The 17,463-nt window shown below is 48.0% G+C and overlaps 1 protein-coding gene across 5 annotated transcripts in view; it reads left to right on the forward strand.

Moving 5' to 3' along the window:
• Positions 1–12,102, forward strand: part of PTPRE (protein tyrosine phosphatase receptor type E) — a 148,788-nt gene extending 136,686 nt beyond the window's left edge. For 4 of the 5 annotated variants that reach the window (XM_036924055.2, XM_036924040.2, XM_036924050.2 and 1 more), the window contains 4 exons: positions 2,370–2,495; positions 3,314–3,480; positions 5,297–5,432; positions 9,270–12,102. In XM_036924055.2, coding sequence (XP_036779950.2) covers positions 2,370–2,495; positions 3,314–3,480; positions 5,297–5,432; positions 9,270–9,344 — 504 coding nt within the window. In that variant the 3' untranslated portion in view covers positions 9,345–12,102. Of the gene's footprint in view, positions 1–2,369; positions 2,496–3,313; positions 3,491–5,296; positions 5,434–9,269 lie in introns of those variants that run through there. The other variant, XM_036924071.2, reaches the window with a different exon arrangement.
• The last annotated feature ends 5,361 nt before the right edge of the window (positions 12,103–17,463 follow it).

Raw genomic sequence — 17,463 nt, forward strand, 5'->3', positions numbered from 1 at the left:
CACGTTTTCAAGACATGAAGACATAGGCGTTGGTAGGTGTACCTGCCTGTCACTGTCCTGGTTGAACTGATTGAGCTACATGTTTCCCTTTTCCCAGGGATCCATCCATGGCCTTTTTGTACTGTATTTATTTAATGACATAGTAAACACTCATGAATGCCCCATCCCGCTGAAAAACTGAACTTTGCCAATAATATGTATACGTCTATCTGGGTGCCTCCCAAGAGATAGGCAGTACCCTGAATTTGTGTTTGGGCTTCTTTGTTTCTTTTAAAAAACAGCTTTATTGAGAAAAAATTCCCATGTCATGCAGTTCATCTTTTTAAAGGATACAGTTCAGTTGTTTTTATTATATTCACAGAGTTGTGCAACATCGCTACTAATTCTAGATCACTTCCATCACCCCAAAAAGAAACCCCATACCCATTAACAATCACCCCCATTCCTCCACCCCACCCCACGCGGCCCCTGCAATCACTAAGCTTCTTTCTGTCTCTGTGGATTTTCCTGGACGTTTCACATAACTGGAATCATACAACATGTCTTGTGATCAAGTTCTTTCATTTAGGGTAACGTTCTCAAGGTTCAACCATGACGTAGCATGACTAAGTTCATCATCCCTTTCACTGACAAGTAATATTCTACTACATGGATATACCACCATTTGCCTAACCATTTATCAGTTGGTGGACACTTGAGTTGTATCCACCCTTGGGCTATTGTGAATAATGTTATGAGCGTACATGTTCAAGTTTTTGCATGGGCGTATGTTTTCATTTCTCTCAGGCAGATACGGAGTGGTGGAATTGCTGAGACACATCACAACTCCGCATTGCAAGGTCATATTATTGAACATTTTGAGGGATTGCCAGTTGCCCTTCCAAGGTGGCTGCCCCATTTTACATTCCCATCAGCAATGTACAAGGGTTCAGATTTCTCCACATCTTTGCCATCACTTACTATTGTCTTTTTTTTTTTAGTGGATATGTTCTTTGCTTTTTAAAAAATCTTTCTGTATCATATACATGTATGCCTGAAGAAACTGTTGTTCAGTTTCATTTGCTTTTGAACTTCACATAAAGGGTATCATTACAGTATGTATTTTGGGGGGATCCTTTTTCCATTCAAAATTCTGCTTTTGGTGTTTTTTTATGTTGATGCCTATAGCTGTGGTTTATTCATCATTATTTCATTATGTTCCACTACACAAACTATACATCCTGCACCCATTTATTTATCCCTCCTCCTGCTTTGGGCATTTGGGTTGAGTCCATTTTGTCATGTGACAAACAGAGCTCGTGGGTACATTCTCAGGCATGTCTCCTGCTGCGTAAGGAATAGCATGTTCCGAAGAGAGAAGATGCTGCATCGGAAAGTGTGAAAGTTTGAATTTGCAAGATAGTTGCTAATTGCTTTCCAGAGTGGCTGTGGTTTCCAAAGTGGACACAAGCAATGTATGAGAGATTCATGTGTCAGCACCCCTAGTATTGTCAGGCATCCTCATTTTTGTAGTTGAACAGGTATAAATGTCACCTCTTTGTGTCTTTGGCTTCGGCTCTGATACCGACGAGGTCGCACACCATATCTTGTGTGGGTGTTTCCTCTGTGCAAGATGCCTTTTCATGCCTTTCACCTGCTTTTCTAGTGGGTTGCTTGCCCTTCTTTTATTGATTTAGAGGAGTTCTTTCTATATTCTTGATATTATCCTCTGTTGGCTTTACGTATTGCAAATATCTTGTCACAGCTGATGGCCTGTTGTCCATTCTCTTGATGATGTTTGTTGATGAAGTGAAGTTAACTGTGTTATATATAATCTGACATTGCAGTCTTCGGTGTCATGACCGGTTAGGTCTTTTTGGGTCTTGTTTGGTCAATCCTTCTGTACTCCAAAGAAAAGATATGTTTTTCCTTTAAGGCCTTCAGAGTTTTGTTTTTTACCTTAAGTCTGAACCTGTCTGGGTATATTTGTATTAAGGTTCAGGACCACCGTGTATGGTAGTACCGATTGTGCACTGTCCAAATCCGGAAGTTGTGGGCCATTCATATCAGCCCTGGAAGGGTGTGAGTCAGGGGTTCAGTCCTTTTTCCCATGTGGAAAACGAACTTTTCTAGCTCCATTTATGAATAATCTCTCCTTTCCATCATGTCACTCCTGTCCAGTATCAAAGTTTCAAATACATGGGTGTCTGTTTCTAGACTCTATTCTGTCCCTTTGGTCAATGCCCAGAATGGACATTCATATTCAAATGCATATGTGATTTTCCTGGTCAGGAAATATGCTAAATGGTTTGAGAGCAATTCTGCATCATATTGTCATAACTATTAACAACAAACTATTTGTGAGACTTAAATTTTTATTTTCCCCCAAGGATAAATGTTACCAGTATTGGCCAGCAGAGGGCTCAGTGACTCATGGAGAAATAACGATCGAAATAAAGAGTGACACCCTTTCTGAAGCCATCAGTATACGGGACTTCCTGGTCACTTTCAATCAGGTATTGCTTCCACAATGCTTTAAACTCTCGTAGAGAGAATGCATGCAGCCACCCTCAGGGTGTGCTTGTCGCTGCACCAGTGTGTCCTGCGCCCTCAGCCTTGCTGTGAGCTCTGTGTTGGTATCAAGGGGCAGTGTGGCAGATAGAGAGCCACATTGCCAAGGGGTAGATGTCCTATAGAATATGGCCACCTGCCTCCTTGCTGGGGGCCACAGTGGCTGACCACACAGGGGGTCCCACTGCCACCTACTCCCCACTCGGAAACAATCACAATTGCTGAGGGCAGGAGGAATGAAGGGTGTGGGTGAAGCCCCAGTGGCCTCTCTGGGGCCCTTCAGAGCCCCTGACAGGGCCCCCCCAACACTGGGTCCTGGCTCTGCTCCAGCTCTGTGCTCTGGTGGGGAAGGGAGCTCTGGGTCATCCTAGAACTTGGTTCTGAGTTCAGGAGAGTCAGCATGGCAGAAACCCCACTTCGTGCCCAGCACAGAACAACCCCGGGCTGCTAGACCGCTGCTCTTCTGCAGCCTTGATGGGCCTGTGGGGTCCTGGCTTCTTAAGAAAGAGCTGGCCCTGTTCTCTCAAGCAAAGCTGCCAAGGATCCCACACAGGGTCTGGTGGGGCCTAATGGGGTGCCAGGGGATGTCCCCTGGATATGTGCTCCCCACTCAGAAGGGAATGCCTCAGCCTGAGCTTTAGGGTGACCAACTGCAAGGTGACCCTCAGGCCAGCCACATGGGACCCCCTGGGGCAGGGGCCTGGGCTGTTCCTGAGGCGGGGGCCATGAGACAGGCCCCCTGAGGCCCGCTTCCCTCCTGCAGCCCCCGGCCCGCCAGGAGGAGCAGACCCGTGTGGTGCGCCAGTTCCACTTCCACGGCTGGCCCGAGGTCGGGACTCCGGCAGATGGCAAGGGCATGATCGACCTCATTGCAGCCGTGCAGAAGCAGCAGCAGCAGACGGGCGACCACCCCATCGCCGTGCACTGCAGGTGAGCGCAGGTGAGCTCAGGTGAGCGCAGGTGAGCGGCGGGTGAGCGTAGAGTGCTGGTGAGCACAGGTGAGTGGCCTGGCAGGCCCTGCACCGAACACCCTCCTCGGCTGTACTCCTTACTCTCGCACACATACACACCTGACTTAAATAAATGTACGAATGCCATCTTATACGTGCAGAATGCATTTTGGGTAGAGGGGCCAGGAAATGACTCCTATGAAGATTTCCATGTGCTTCTTAAGTCACCAAAACCCCACCAAGCAGAGCCTGGACAAACCCGCTCCTGAACGGCAATTGCTGGTCTTCATTTTGAAAGACTGTCCTGGCTCCAGCAGCTGTGCCCACCGCACCCTGTCCCCTCCCTGGCAGGGGAAACCGAGTCAGAGGTGCTGAATGTGCTCACGTTAGGAGGACTTTCTTGAGCTGCTGGGTGGTGTTCAGGCCAGGTTGGCTCATGGAAGGCTGGCAGGCCTGCTCTGCTGAAGCCTCTCAGCGCAGCTCCCAGTCAGGCCCAAGGGCAGAGGGACTTGCCAGGGGGACACCTGGACAGGGCTGGGCTCTGACCACAAGGACTTTGATAAGCAACATTGTGAGGCAGAGGGATGGATCCTACCAAACCTAAAGATGTGCCAGCCTACCCTTCTTCTGTGGCCACACGGGTGGGTCTGTTACACCAGGTCCCGCACTGACCAGGCCCCCCTTTGGCAGGGACCTTGGCCACCATTGCAAAGCTCTTCCTAGCCAGAGTTTGGGGTGTTTTGTTGTTGGGTGGTGCTAATTTGCTTCTAAAACTGCACTTCCATTTCCCGTTCCACACCTGTGACTTCCTGTGACTGCCATTGGCCCCCACCTCACCCATCCCTGGTCAGAGAGAGCCTGAGCCTCACCTGAGCCTGGGCCTCTGCCTGGGGCCCGCCTGAGTGCAGTTCTAGCCTGGCCAGTAGGTGGAGCCTGCATCTCTGTGTTCAGTTCCTGGTGCCTCTGGAGAAGTCATTTAGAAGAAACTAGAAATGAGTTCCTTCGTGTTCTGCCTCCACAAACCTAGAGGAGCTTAGCACACGTAGGGCACCAGGGACACAAAGTGAATAAGTTGCCACGAGGGCAGATCACTGCAGAGGGGCAGGGGCCTTAGAATCAGCCCACAAGAGGGCATCTCCAGAGGGCTCTCCAGGGGTTCCTGCCATGCCTACCTTCTCTAGGCCTGCTGGCTTGGGTCCTCCTACAGAGGGTCAGTCTCTGCTCTTTGTGGAGTTTGAAACGGTCATCCTACATGGAGTAGCCACAGATCTTCATTACTGGGAAGCGTCTGTTATCTGACCCTTCCTGGCAGTGAACGCCTTCTGTCCGAGATCCCATAAATACCACCTTACCAACCACCTCTGAGAAGGTGGTACCTGACACCCTAAGGAGGGTCTGGGCCAGGATTACCTCTCCCTAGACCTGAACCAGGAGGGCTTGAAGTTCTAGCAAGTTCCCAGGCCTTGCTTATACTGTGGGTCTGCAGACCACGCTCTATGAGAACCAGCGGTCTACACAGAGAAGAAGGAAAATGGTTACACTTACTTAAAAACTTGTAACTGGTCTTGATCAACACATGAGATATCTGTTGGCTGTAATTAGGCAGGTGTTTTAGGAATTTTATGTTTGCTGACTCTTGCTCAAAGCTAAGCTCCTTATATATCATGATTAAAAGCCCAGACTCTGATCATTTCCAGTGGACACCGCCTGAGTGCAGAGGTGCAGGACTGGTGAAGGTGGTTTCTCATGCTTGTGGGCAAGTCTGGTTGTCTGCATCAAGTGCGTTTTCTCCACAGCGCCGGGGCTGGGCGGACTGGGACATTCATAGCGCTCAGCAATATTCTGGAGCGAGTAAAAGCTGAAGGCCTCTTAGATGTCTTCCAAGCTGTGAAGAGTTTGCGACTTCAGAGGCCACACATGGTGCAAACCCTGGTAAGAAGCTGAAAGCTAAAGGTGTTTCCAGAAGGGCTGAGAACTGTCTTATGTCGGATTTGAAGCAGTTTCATTAAAGGAGCTCAAGTACAAGGGGAGGGAGGATGGTGAGGCTCCTACAGAAAAGAGCTAGCAGGAATTTTTCACAGTAAAGCTTTGCAGACTCCTTCCTTTCTGGAGTCTGGCCGGGGACTGCCCTTGGGCGGGACACGGAGGAGGGGCTTACCCAGGACTTTAGATTGTAAGACCTCTTGGCCAGGGCCACGGGTGATCCCAACTTGTGTGTCAGTGTGAACAGTTCTACCAGATTCTGGTGACCATGAGGAAACTTTCAGTTAGGAAGCTCAAAGGCAGTGCTGACGTTCGCAGTCCTGGCACTTGGAATTTTCTTCCTCACACCATTCCCTCTGGACTGTTTTCCTTGGCTGGGTCTCATTCAACCGCAAGATTCTGTTCAGGGGACTTAAGGAACCCACGTAATGCGCAGTTGCCCATATGTTCTCATTCATACCATGGTGAGAATGCACACTTTCTGGTTTGCAGAAGAGGTGCTGCCTTGTCAAACTTGGTAATTGTTCTACAGCAGCAGGTGCAGTTTTAAAGGCTGTTTTAACACGTCATTTTCCCCGAGCCTTCCTATTTTAGCCTTCCTGCCTTGATTGCTTATTGTCCATGCTAACACCATCCTGACCCAAGCAGCCATAGAAGGTGGAAGGAGGATCCCTCCACACGGCTCTGCCACAGGGGAAACCAGAGAACCGCCTGAGCAGGGCGGGTGGCCTTCCGCACCCAGGCTGGCAGAGAGTGGTTCTCACCCGGCCCAGCACTGGGCTCGCCTGAACAGCATTCATATTCTTCCAGTTGCTCAAGCGGCCCTCAAACCTATTAAGCAGAATGTTCTGTGGGTGGGACCTGTGCATCAGTATATTTAATGCCCCCCATGTGGTCCCAAAGTGAATACGGGTTTGAGAGCTCCCAGGCTGGAAGGAAATGGGGTTTCTGCTGCTCCCCACACCCTCACCCCACATGCTCCCCTTGGTGTGACTGATGGAAATCCAGAGAGTGGGGGAAAATGACGTTCAGGTCTCCATCAACCCCCTGGTCCTGCTGCACAGGGTCCTTAGTGTTGGCTTGGTCCATTAATGCCTGCTAAAGGCTGTGCCCTCCTCCGGACATCCCATACCTCCTAGGGGCACTGCCAGCCAGAAGGACTTTGGATATGGGAGAAAGAGAGGCAGAGCCCTCCACGAAGTTTCTAGATCAAAATAATAATAATAAGTAATGAAAAGAGTAACCCCCCTCAAAAAGAAATTCCATTTTTAATTACATGCCAGCCTGTTGCTGTTTATCCCTGGTCCTGAAGTCTACGCCAGGCCTCCCCAGGTGGAGCAAACAGTCTTAGTCTGGTGTGAGCAGTGGTTAAGCATGAAGGTTAAGCTGCGTGGTCCCTGTGATGCATGAACTTTGGGCTGTTGTCCCATCTCCACGCTGGACCCCTTGTGGCTCTGAACCTGGACAGGCTCCTTCCATTTTCTGGACCTCAGCTCCTTATCTGTGGACAGTGGGTGGTGGCATGTGCCTTAAGAGGTGCTGTGTGCTTTGCTCTGAGCTGTTCAGGAGCCCCAAGAGGCCTGGCCTGGGGAGGCACCCAGCTGCTGCAGCCAAGAGCGTCTCTTGTCTGGCTCAGCATACAAACTTCCTTGCTTTCTTAGGGACTCCCAGCTCTCACAAATTCGCCTGCTCTGGCCAAGCGCTTCCTGCCTCAGCTCTGCTCTTTCTAACAGCTTCTCTCTGTGCCAGCTTCCTGGGAAGCTGCCCACAGTGTCTTCCGGCTTGAGTCTGTGCTCTCTGACCCTGTGACAGTTAGACAGAGCATTTGTAACCTGACCTTGAAAGTTCAGTGTCTAGCCGAATGCCCAGCACGTTGTAAGTGCTCTGGAATAAGTGGTGAATTGATTAAATGAAAAGTAAATGAATCATTTAATCATAACAGCTGCCTGTTTCCAGATGCAATGGGATCAGAAGCCTTATTTCATCTTCACCATATCAGCATCTGCTCTCTTCACAAGGAATGTTCTTCCCTTATCCCCCCATGGGGCGGTTACATCACCTGCCCAAGATTTAAGTGGCAGAACGAGATTCAAACCCAGCTGTCTGACTTCAGCATCAGATGGCTTGACTGCTGTGTGACATGGTCAGACCTAACATTTGGCAGGAATATTTTGGGAAGGAACATGGTGTGCAAAAGCATAGCTGGTTAAAGAGATGTTACCGATAGGCAAGCTTCCTTGCCCTGCAGATGGCTGTGCTGGCTCCCAAACCAACTCTAACTGCTGAACACTCAGGGAAGACTCGGGAGCTCCCGGGTCAGTGGAACCGGCCCTCCAAGGCCGAGAGTGCATTTGTTTTCTAGGAGTCTCGTACGTTGATCAGAAGTGTCCACCTGTGACCTGAGGGATTGCCTATGTCATCCCAATAAACTGCCCAAATACGCTTCATTGATCACTGGCCACCAGTGGTTTGTACTCAGACACAACATGCATGGTTAGCAGGTTGCCCCAGTGTTTGCTGTAAAACAGAGCATAACTAGTGACTTGATTTCTCCCCCAGGTCAGAGCCAGCTTGGATATTTGGCTGAGCTAGCTTTCGAATAAAGAACTTGCAGAAGTCAAGTCAAAAGCCAGTTTGCACACATTACACTTTATGAAAGTGTCATGAAAAGGCTTGCCTCTTTAAATAGAGCCTATATATTTATTACAATTTCCCTCCCAAAATTCACTTTTATTTTCCTCCGTGGGCCGGGTGATCAGGTGGGAATCTCAGGAGCAAGGAGTCCTTGCTAAGTGCATTCTTGGCTCTCTACTAAGTTCCCTGTGACCCCAGGGCCAGTGCCTGGAAGCCAAGCTCCATCCCATGCTGTGCGGCCCGAGGCTCCAGAAGGGCCCGGCAGGCTGAGGCTGGGCAGCATTCAACAGAAAAGCCTTCAGACTTTTGTTTGACCTGTGTTTAGAGAAGAGGCTGAACTCACCGTGTTAGGAAAGAGGTGGGAAGGTTGCACTTGGCCTCTTGGCTTCCCAACCCCTCACCCCCAGTGACCCACTGGGCCAGCACATTCCCAGGGACTCCTCATAACTGGACCCTTTTACCTGAGAGGCAGGTGAGCTGCTGTCTGTCGCTCCTCCAAGCTTGGGTCCCTCCCTTGCCTGTTGGCCATTATGCACACATGACTGGTTCCCAATCACCCACCTACCTGGCTCAAAACTTAACCACCTTCAGGAGCTGCTAGGGAGACAAGAGTCCAACGATGTGCCAAAGTATTTTAATATAGTAAATACCTTATGCAGATCTAAATAAAGCATTATTCTTCTGAATTCTAGTAAATTCATATAAAACAATAGCTCTTTATAGAGCAAATTTAGGCTTAAAAAATCTAGATTTTCATCTTCTTAAACTTTCATGAATTCTTTGTTATGTTATGAAGTTTATCTGATGTTAAGTACTCAATATTTTTTTTTCAGTTCAAAAATAGTTGTTTTCTGGATTTTTTTTTTCAGTTCAAAAATAGTTGTTTAAATATGAAAAATAAAACCTCTTAGAGTGTTCTAAAATTTGCTAAGTTGAAACTAGACATTTATGTTTTCTATGTAGGAAAAACAGGTTTATTTGGAAATGTTCATGTGCCTGAAAACTAAATTATGCAATAAAAACTGATGTGTACAAGGGCATACAGTATTTTAATAACTAGTCAGACTTTTCTGTCTTCTTTTTAAATGTTCCTCCTAATTAATCATTTCTTTAAAAATGTCATTTTAATGTATTTTTGTTTTTCTTTTTCAGGAACAGTATGAATTCTGCTACAAAGTGGTACAAGATTTTATTGATATATTTTCTGATTATGCTAATTTCAAATGAAAGTTCCTGCCTTAAAATATTTTTTAATTTAATGGTCAGTATATTTTATAAAAACCATGTTAATTTATTTCATAGTTGACATTAATATCCTTCCTAATTTCGTTGTATATATTTCATTATGCTTTAAAGGCCACCTGCTATAAAGTTATTCGATCTTAAATACCCTTTTAAAAACTGGAATAATAATAGTAAGGTCAAATAATATCCCATAAAAATATATTTCTGCTAATATCAGTAAATATTTTAATTTTTCATTAGATTCATATCATTTAATTTCACACATTCAGCATCTCTAAATGTTAAATCTTAGTATACCAAGTGTGCTTATGCAAGATACTAAACACAAAGTCCTTTGTAGAGAAAGTAGTCGAGGACTCAAGAATCAATTGAAAATTCACTTTCCTCACAGTGTTTTCACAGTCCTGAGCAGTGGCATTTTTTGGAGCCAAACTGCTCATCAAGATACAATGTAAACAGGGAATTTTGTAAAGTTCTCAGCTCAACCCAAGTGGTTTATCTTAACATTTTAATGATCAAAGACTTTACAATGAGAATCCAGGTCTAGAACACAGTAGAGTAGGCGCCGAAATGGTGATACTTAACCCTGCATTTATTCAGGGCTGTGTGAGCAGCCCTGGTTAGAGGAGGGGATACGTAATGCCAGCGTCCTGGTGGCCCTTGCCGTGGGTACAGCAAGACCAGCAGTCAGAGCTGCGCACCCACAGCACCACTTGATGTCTGCATGTTCGACTCAGATAATCCTCTGCACTTCTTGCCCTCCCTCCAATTCTTTCTCAGCTGCCCTGCTGGTCTTGAGCTGTGCCTAGAGGTTTACCCTAAAGCACGACCCATTCCAAACGTGTGGATAAAGCCGAACATGTGACGCACAGAAGCCAGGAGCACACACTTAGGAAGGACAGTCACAAGCAGTTATGCTATGAACTTTCTGAGAAGCATTTTAATATTTAAAAATCTCTTGTAAAAAAGTCCAGATTGTTTGTAAGAAAAGAAACCTTAAAATCTAGATTTATACAGTTTTTTTAAAGTCACACTCCTCAATATTTAATAAGAGAAAAAGAGAAATCCTTAAGCTAAAGGCTAACTTATTTTTTAATGGAAATACTACTGAGACCTTTGACACTGGATAAGAACCGTCCCACTACCAGGCAGGGTTGGCTCGTGGGCAAAAACACGGGGCGGGATGAAAGTAGGAAAGTTTGATTCACTGGCAGGCAGTGATCTTTCTATGGCAGTTAGGTACTTAGCAGATGAGCACAATGTAGAACAGAAGACATCAGTTTAACTTACTAAAAGCATTTAGCGTGCATTTTTGGTACATTTTTTGCTTTCTAAAGAAATATAAAGGCCTTATTTGACATGTCCACTGATGACTGGGTGTGCCCTCCTATTGCACTGTTTATCCTAGGTTCACTTGTAGCGCACCCACATCAACCCTAGGGGTTGTGATGTTCTAATGACAGGCTCATGGGTAAGCAAGCCTCTGCCGCCACTCTGAGCCCCAGTCAGGGGCGAGAGGAGGTGTCCAGCTGGAGGGACAGAAGCACAGTGTTGTGATGGCTGCATCCGGGCTACACTGCTGCTGAGCGCCTCCCTCTCCTTGTTGGTGCAATGAGTGTGCATTTGGCCCCAAGAGGAAAATGGAGGGAGCTTTGTGAGGTACACCAGTTGGTCCCATTTGCTTTCATTGTTAAGATCCCAAGCCCAAGCCTTCCTTTGACTAAAGGGGAAGAGAGAGGGCCAAGCTTTCACTCAACCTGGAGCCCTAGACACAGAGCTGGCTGGTTGTGATGAAAGCGACTAGTCATTTATTTGAGGGTTCAAAGTCAGAGTTGAGGTCCAAATTCAGGAGTTTTAATCAGAATCCTCCAGGCCCTTTAGTGCTCTAACTGGATCTCTTGCATCAAGATGAAGGTGTCCCTTCTCAGGAAGCCCTTGGGAGAGTGCCCTATCTGTGTGTTCTTCTGAGCGTCCACTGCATGTGTCCTGGTACCCAGCAGGCCCTTCCCATTCTGGAAACAAGAAGCCACTGTCCCTTGGACACAGGACCCCTCTTCCCAGTTGAGACCAGTGTTTGCCTTTCTGGAGGCCCAATAATTGCAGCCTCGTGAACTTTGCAAGGCCCACCCTAGTTTAAGTAGGCTCAGTGGCACTCGAGAACTTATGATCTATCAGTCTGTGCAACCTGGAAAGTTGGTCTCTTCTTCCTCTTCAGTCAAAGAAAGTCCCCTGTACATAACAAGACAGCCATGCGCCAAGGCCCTCGTTCCTTTTGTGGCTTTCTGTGTTGCATGCCATTGCATCAAATGCCAAATAGCGATTAGAAGCCTACCACTCTGATCGACATGCTTTATCAGTCACTGTGTGACTCTCTGTACTGTTTCTCTCCACGTGCTACACGAATGAAGAATGAAAACCAGTGTTTTAAAAGGTATTTTTATGTGTTTTTAAAAACTTTTTAAAATGAGCCTCTCACCTGTGTTTCAGCGTTCAGAGAAATGCCCATGTTGTTTTTTAAGATGTATGATTACTTATACTTTGGTTTAACTAAGTTTCATTCAGTTTATGTGCAATCTTTATATATATATATGTATTCCAGTTCCAACTGTCATATTCCTTTTATTACATTCATAATTTGATCTTGCTCTGATTATAATGCCAGTGAATGTTGCTGAATTCTTTGTATATGCAAATTGCAAGATCTCAACCCTTCGGATGCAAGGATAAATCTTTACTTTGACTTCCAGCCTGCGTCTCTTTCTTCTCTTTTAATTTCTTTCCTGTGCCTTACGCCCTTTTAGACAAGACAGCCATTCAGAGGGAAGCATTGATTTATTGAGACAATTAATTTTAGGATTCCTAAAATTTAGCTCAGACCTGGCATAGAAACAGTGGGCACAGTGGGCACAGTGGCCAGTGGGCAGTCCCCAGCTCTCAGCTGGACTTCAGGAGGCATGACTGTGCATGAAGCATGAGTCATAGGTCGCCACTGGGGGTCCCATGTCCCCACTGGAGTCCTCACAGGGAGCTAAGCAATGAACAGTGGTCTCAGAATCTCTGAGGATGACGACAGCATGCTTAAAGCCCACAGTCAGATGCAATCAGTGCCTCTAACACTGCTTTTCCTCCTAAAACCTAAAGCCCTCAAAGGCCTCCCTGTGCAAAGCTTTCTGTCTGGCTGTCCCTGGTTCTCTCTAGCTTTACTGGCCCCACTTTTCCCAAAGTCACCCACCACTTTCCTCTTTCAGATATTCTGGGCCTGATGTGGAATTTAAACATTTGCCTTGTATTATTTGTTGTATTTATTTAATAAATGTTATGAGCTTTGTTATATTTGTTAAAATGGATGATTTGAAAACTTTTCTTCCTGTCCAAAAAAAAAAAAGCCAGAAAACCAAAATCACCTGCTATGAAATGCTGTTGGTTTGTGCGAGCCATGTGCTGGGTGTCCCTTAGGGGTCTGTCTGTCTGCCTCAGGTGTAGTGGGGCCCTTCACCTGGGCTAACTGGAACCAGAGAAGTGAAGGTGGCAAGTCCTGAGGCAGCAGACTTGGGAGGCAGGGATCCGAGACAGGAGGCTTGGGACAGGGACTGTTGGTGTGTGAACAGGCACCATCCAGACCCCCAGGCACCAGCCGACTCACCTGCCTGAGGAGTCTACAGCCGCAGGGAAGGAGAGACACCAGGCCTGCCTCCGAGGAGCCAGTGGAGACCCACAGAGGCGCCCCACCCTGTGGACCCCACACAGATGGGCTGACCCCAAGGGTGGTTAGCACCTCACTAAGATGGGGTGGCCCAGATAGGGATGTCCCTCTTAGCAGGCTGTGACGTTTCCAGCCATTGCAGGACCCAGGGGAAGGGCTTCCCCAGAAACCTGGGCTCCGTGCCTGAGAGCCAGGTGGTCAGGCGGGTGTCTGGCCACCTCTGCCTGCCCCCTTCAGCCGCGGCAGAGCTTGAACTGTAGGCTGAATTGCTTCTCCCAGATTCACTGGTGAGGCCCCAAGCCCCAGTGCCTAGGATGCGACCTTACTTGGAGTAGGACCTGCCGTGCAGATGTGGTTGGTCGTCCTGGGGTGGCCGGGCCTGCTCTGGCACAGTGTGACTCTGTCTTTATAAGAGGGAGTTTTGACAGAGCATCACGTGCGGAGAGAGAGCACCGCGTGAAGATGAGGCAGCCGATCGGGCGATGCTCCCGCAACTGGGGCACCCGAGGCTCCCGAGGCCAGGAGAGAAGCGGAGCAGATCCTCCCCTATGGCTCATCCGGGGAACACACCTGCCAGCACCGCCGTTTGGGCTTCAGGCCTCCAGGACTGGGAGACAGTAAGATTCTGGCATGTAAGCCCCCCGGTTTGTGGCCCTTTGTTGGAGCAGCCCTAGCAAACCAATGCCCCCCAACTCTGATCCCTGCGGCCCGAGGTTTCTGAGTTTGGGTTTACACCAAGCAAAGCCAGAAACAAGGATGCGGGTGCATGGGGTTTCATGGGGAGGAGCCCCCAGGAGACAGGGGTGAGGGGGCAGGGAGGTGAGACAGGGAGAGAGGGAGCCCCTGGGAGCTGCAGGGCACCCCGGGGCCTCTCAGATCATCCACCAAAAGGGGGGGAGGCTGGAGCACTGCCCCACCCTGCCGGCCCCCCAGGTTGGAGGTTGTCTCCAGGGGTGCCAGGCCCTGGTCACAAAGGATGCTGCTATGGCAATGCAGGGAGCCGGGTTTGTTGTAGAGGTTCAAACCCAACAGAAATACGTGAGCTGTGCTAATGAAGTTGGCCCTTCGCCTGACTCCTCTCCCAATTAAATCCATCGATAACTTAGGGGCCCATCCTACCACACAGCTGCCCACAGATTTAAACTTGTGCAGTTACATAGACACATGGACAGACTGTGCACTTGTTTTTTTTAGGAACAATGGGGTCAAACTCTTGGTATATCATCAGATCCAGCAGACAAAATTGTCAAATCCGCTTTATGTTCTACTAAGGTAGTGAATACACTGCCAATTGTCCCTTGTAAGATGCCATCAATTTTGAGACACATCCTAATGTTAGTCTGGTATATGAGCACTTTGCATCTTTGAAGTGACCATGTGGCAATGGTGCGGACTGACCTTTCTGTGCAACCCTTAGGATCTGGCCACGTAAGCCCATACGAGGCCCCCTCGTCCTGCTTAAGGGCTGCCTGGTATTCTCTGGTATAAATCTAATGGTCGTTCCCCCATGGTGGGCACCGGCTTTCCCCTGGCTTGTCACACTTGCACACTTGTGTCTGCTCTCACGTGCCAAGTACTTCTTATGAGAGTTTCCTAGAAGTAGGCTTTCTGGGTCAAAGGGCATGCACATCTTATATTTAAGTAGAAATGGCTGAAGTGTCACCAAACTTGCCATCCAAAGGCTGGCCCCGCCCTGCCCACCTGGACTGCAGAGAGTGCCTGCTTCCCTGCACACCACTAACCCTGGATGTTAGCAAGCTTTTGAGCTTTTGCAAAGCCGATAGGCAAAAATCATATCTCGTTTTCATCTGCATTTCCCTAACTTCTCGTGGGTTGAGCATCTTTTCACACATTTGTGTGTCATCTGTGAATCACCAGTTCACATGTATGTTTCTCATCCATTTTCCTTATTGTGTCATTTGATGTTTCTTGATGGATTTATTATAGTTCTTTTTAAAATGTGGATACTAACCCTTTGTTACTCTCGTTGTAAATACTTCTCTTTGATGTTCTGTAAAAAGCTGTCATTGATGGCTACATACCAGTCCTTGTCCAGGACGCTTTGGGACCTCCTGGCCTGTAGATGGGTGGATGAGCACGAGGCTGAGCCTGCCTGACAGAGGTGGTCTGTGGCCCTTACATGGCAGAACCCAATGCACATGTCAAATCATACCTTCATTCCTGTGAAGCCACTGTGTAAACACCAGGAGGAGCTTCATGTGAAGAAGTCACGGGCCCTTTTTGTTCCTTTGTAAAGAGCCATACTGATGACATCTCAGCCTACAGGTTATGGAATGCTCACGCATCAGCATGACTATGTTGGAGGCCCTCAGAGATCTGAGTGGTCTGCATGTCTCCAGACTCAGGGTCCCTCCAGCTTTGGCTGGAATACCAGGTCCAGGCCTGGGAAGACGATTCCAGCAGCTCATCCAAAGTGGTCTTCTAGAGCCCAGCAAATGATAGTATCCGGCTCCTATCATTGCTAGCTGAGTAGCTAGAATTTACTTTGTTTGTGGTGTAGCCTCTCCACGACAACCCAGGATGCCTCGCCCGAGTAAGGTGCCCATCCATAGAGGCCTAAATCGCTGAGTTGGCTCAGGTTTAGGGCTGAGGGCAGCCTTGCCTCCCTCCCTTCCTTCCCCAGCCCCTTCAGGCAGTGATAAGCTCCACGCACCAACACCAGAAAGCTTCCTACTCCCTGACAGAAAACTTCTTCCCCCGGACAAACTGAAGCACCCCGGGTTCCGACCCCAGGGACTCGCCTGCACGTCCTCTCCTGGGCTCTAGGTCCCCTTCGGGTGGTCGGATAGAAGACTGAGCAACAAGAGTTATTTTCGCAGCTGTCTTTGGTGTCTATGGTTCAATCCCTGTCTCTGGACCCAGACGAATCAGACTTGGCCAGGGGTGCAGGGAGCCCCTTCTCCAGGTATGGAGAGCTGTATTTGCAGGAGAGTCATGGCCATGGAGCTTTGCTGGCCAGGAGAGAGACGAACCACCTAGCCACGCCAGATGCACAAATGGAGACCAAAGGCCAGTGAACCCGGGCCTCTGACTCTGACCCTGGCTGGCCGCTCTCACCACGTGGTTTATGTTCTTTTCCCATACCCTCTGTTTAATTAAAAATACATGAGTTTTTAACATCATTCCATTTCATGGACATCTGGCTGGGCACCTTCTGTGCTGGGTCACTGGAACCTGGTGATGGGCAAACAGTCTGCCCTCAGGGACAACAAAGCTCAGTCCTGGCAGAGTGGGCACACTCATCAGTGGTCTGGTTTCCAGAGCTACGTCCCACAGATGAGTACAGGATGACAGCAGAGCAGGAAATGGGGGACCCAGCCCAGCTCGGAAAATGGGGATGGGGTAAGCCAGGCTTCCTTGAAGGAGCCCCCTGGAGCTGAGCTCAAGACTAGGGTGAATCCTGGGAAGCAGGGGGTGGGTAAAGTGCCAGGCAAAGAGCAGGGTGTGTGGGTGTGAGCGTGTGTATAATTGTGTGTACATGTGTGTGTACAGGGGGTTGCAGGTGGGGGTGTGTCTTGCCTAAGGGAGGCAAGAGTTGGCTGGTCCAGAATTAGAGCAAATAAAGTCAAGCAGAAACCGTAGCAGCCACATCAAGCAGAAGCCAGGAGACTATAAAGTAAAAATAGCTTCCGTATATTGAGAACTTCCCAACAGAGCGATGTTACTAGGAATCCAAGGCTCAGAGAAGTTAAAGAACCACACAGTGAGGGGCTGAGGTTTTATTACTTGCACCCTATTCTCAAACAGTCAGCCTGTTGGTTAATATTGCCATTTGATGCTTCCACCATAAAAAATGTTAAATGATGTGTCCAACAGACATGTTTTATTAAGCACTTGTTTGAATCAACTTTGTACTGCGGTACCTACAGCTCTATAAAATGAGAACCACCCTTATGCTCTTACAAAAGTGAGAAAATATGCTGATATATTTCAGCAAGATTTTTGGTTAGAATTGAACTGGAAAGGATTTTTTAATTAACTGGTATATTCCATTCCCCAGGCATATGGCTAATTGAAATTTTTCTATATGCAAGGTTCCTAATTATTATTAAATCTTAAGTGTTGGCAGAACAACTTAATCATAGAAAAATCCTATTTTATATTTTCTTGAAATTTGCCTAACTCAATGACACATTTGTGACTTTTTGTGACTTTTCTGAGGCTGAGCTTCCCAGAATACTCCCCCTTCTCTGCTCGCCAGTATCCCACTCCTTTCTGGCCCAGCTGGCCCATCACCGGCCTTGGGGAGCCTCTCAGCTGTCCCTCCCTGCCCCGTCCTACCCGTCACTCTTCTATATCTTAGACAATACAGTTCACAACACTAAAAAGGCAGCCAAGATAGCGAAGGCAACCACCAGTGACTCAGACACACACACC

This window comes from Manis pentadactyla, chromosome 8 (genome assembly GCF_030020395.1).
Source record: "Manis pentadactyla isolate mManPen7 chromosome 8, mManPen7.hap1, whole genome shotgun sequence".
In the NCBI taxonomy this organism is placed as follows: domain Eukaryota; kingdom Metazoa; phylum Chordata; class Mammalia; order Pholidota; family Manidae; genus Manis; species Manis pentadactyla.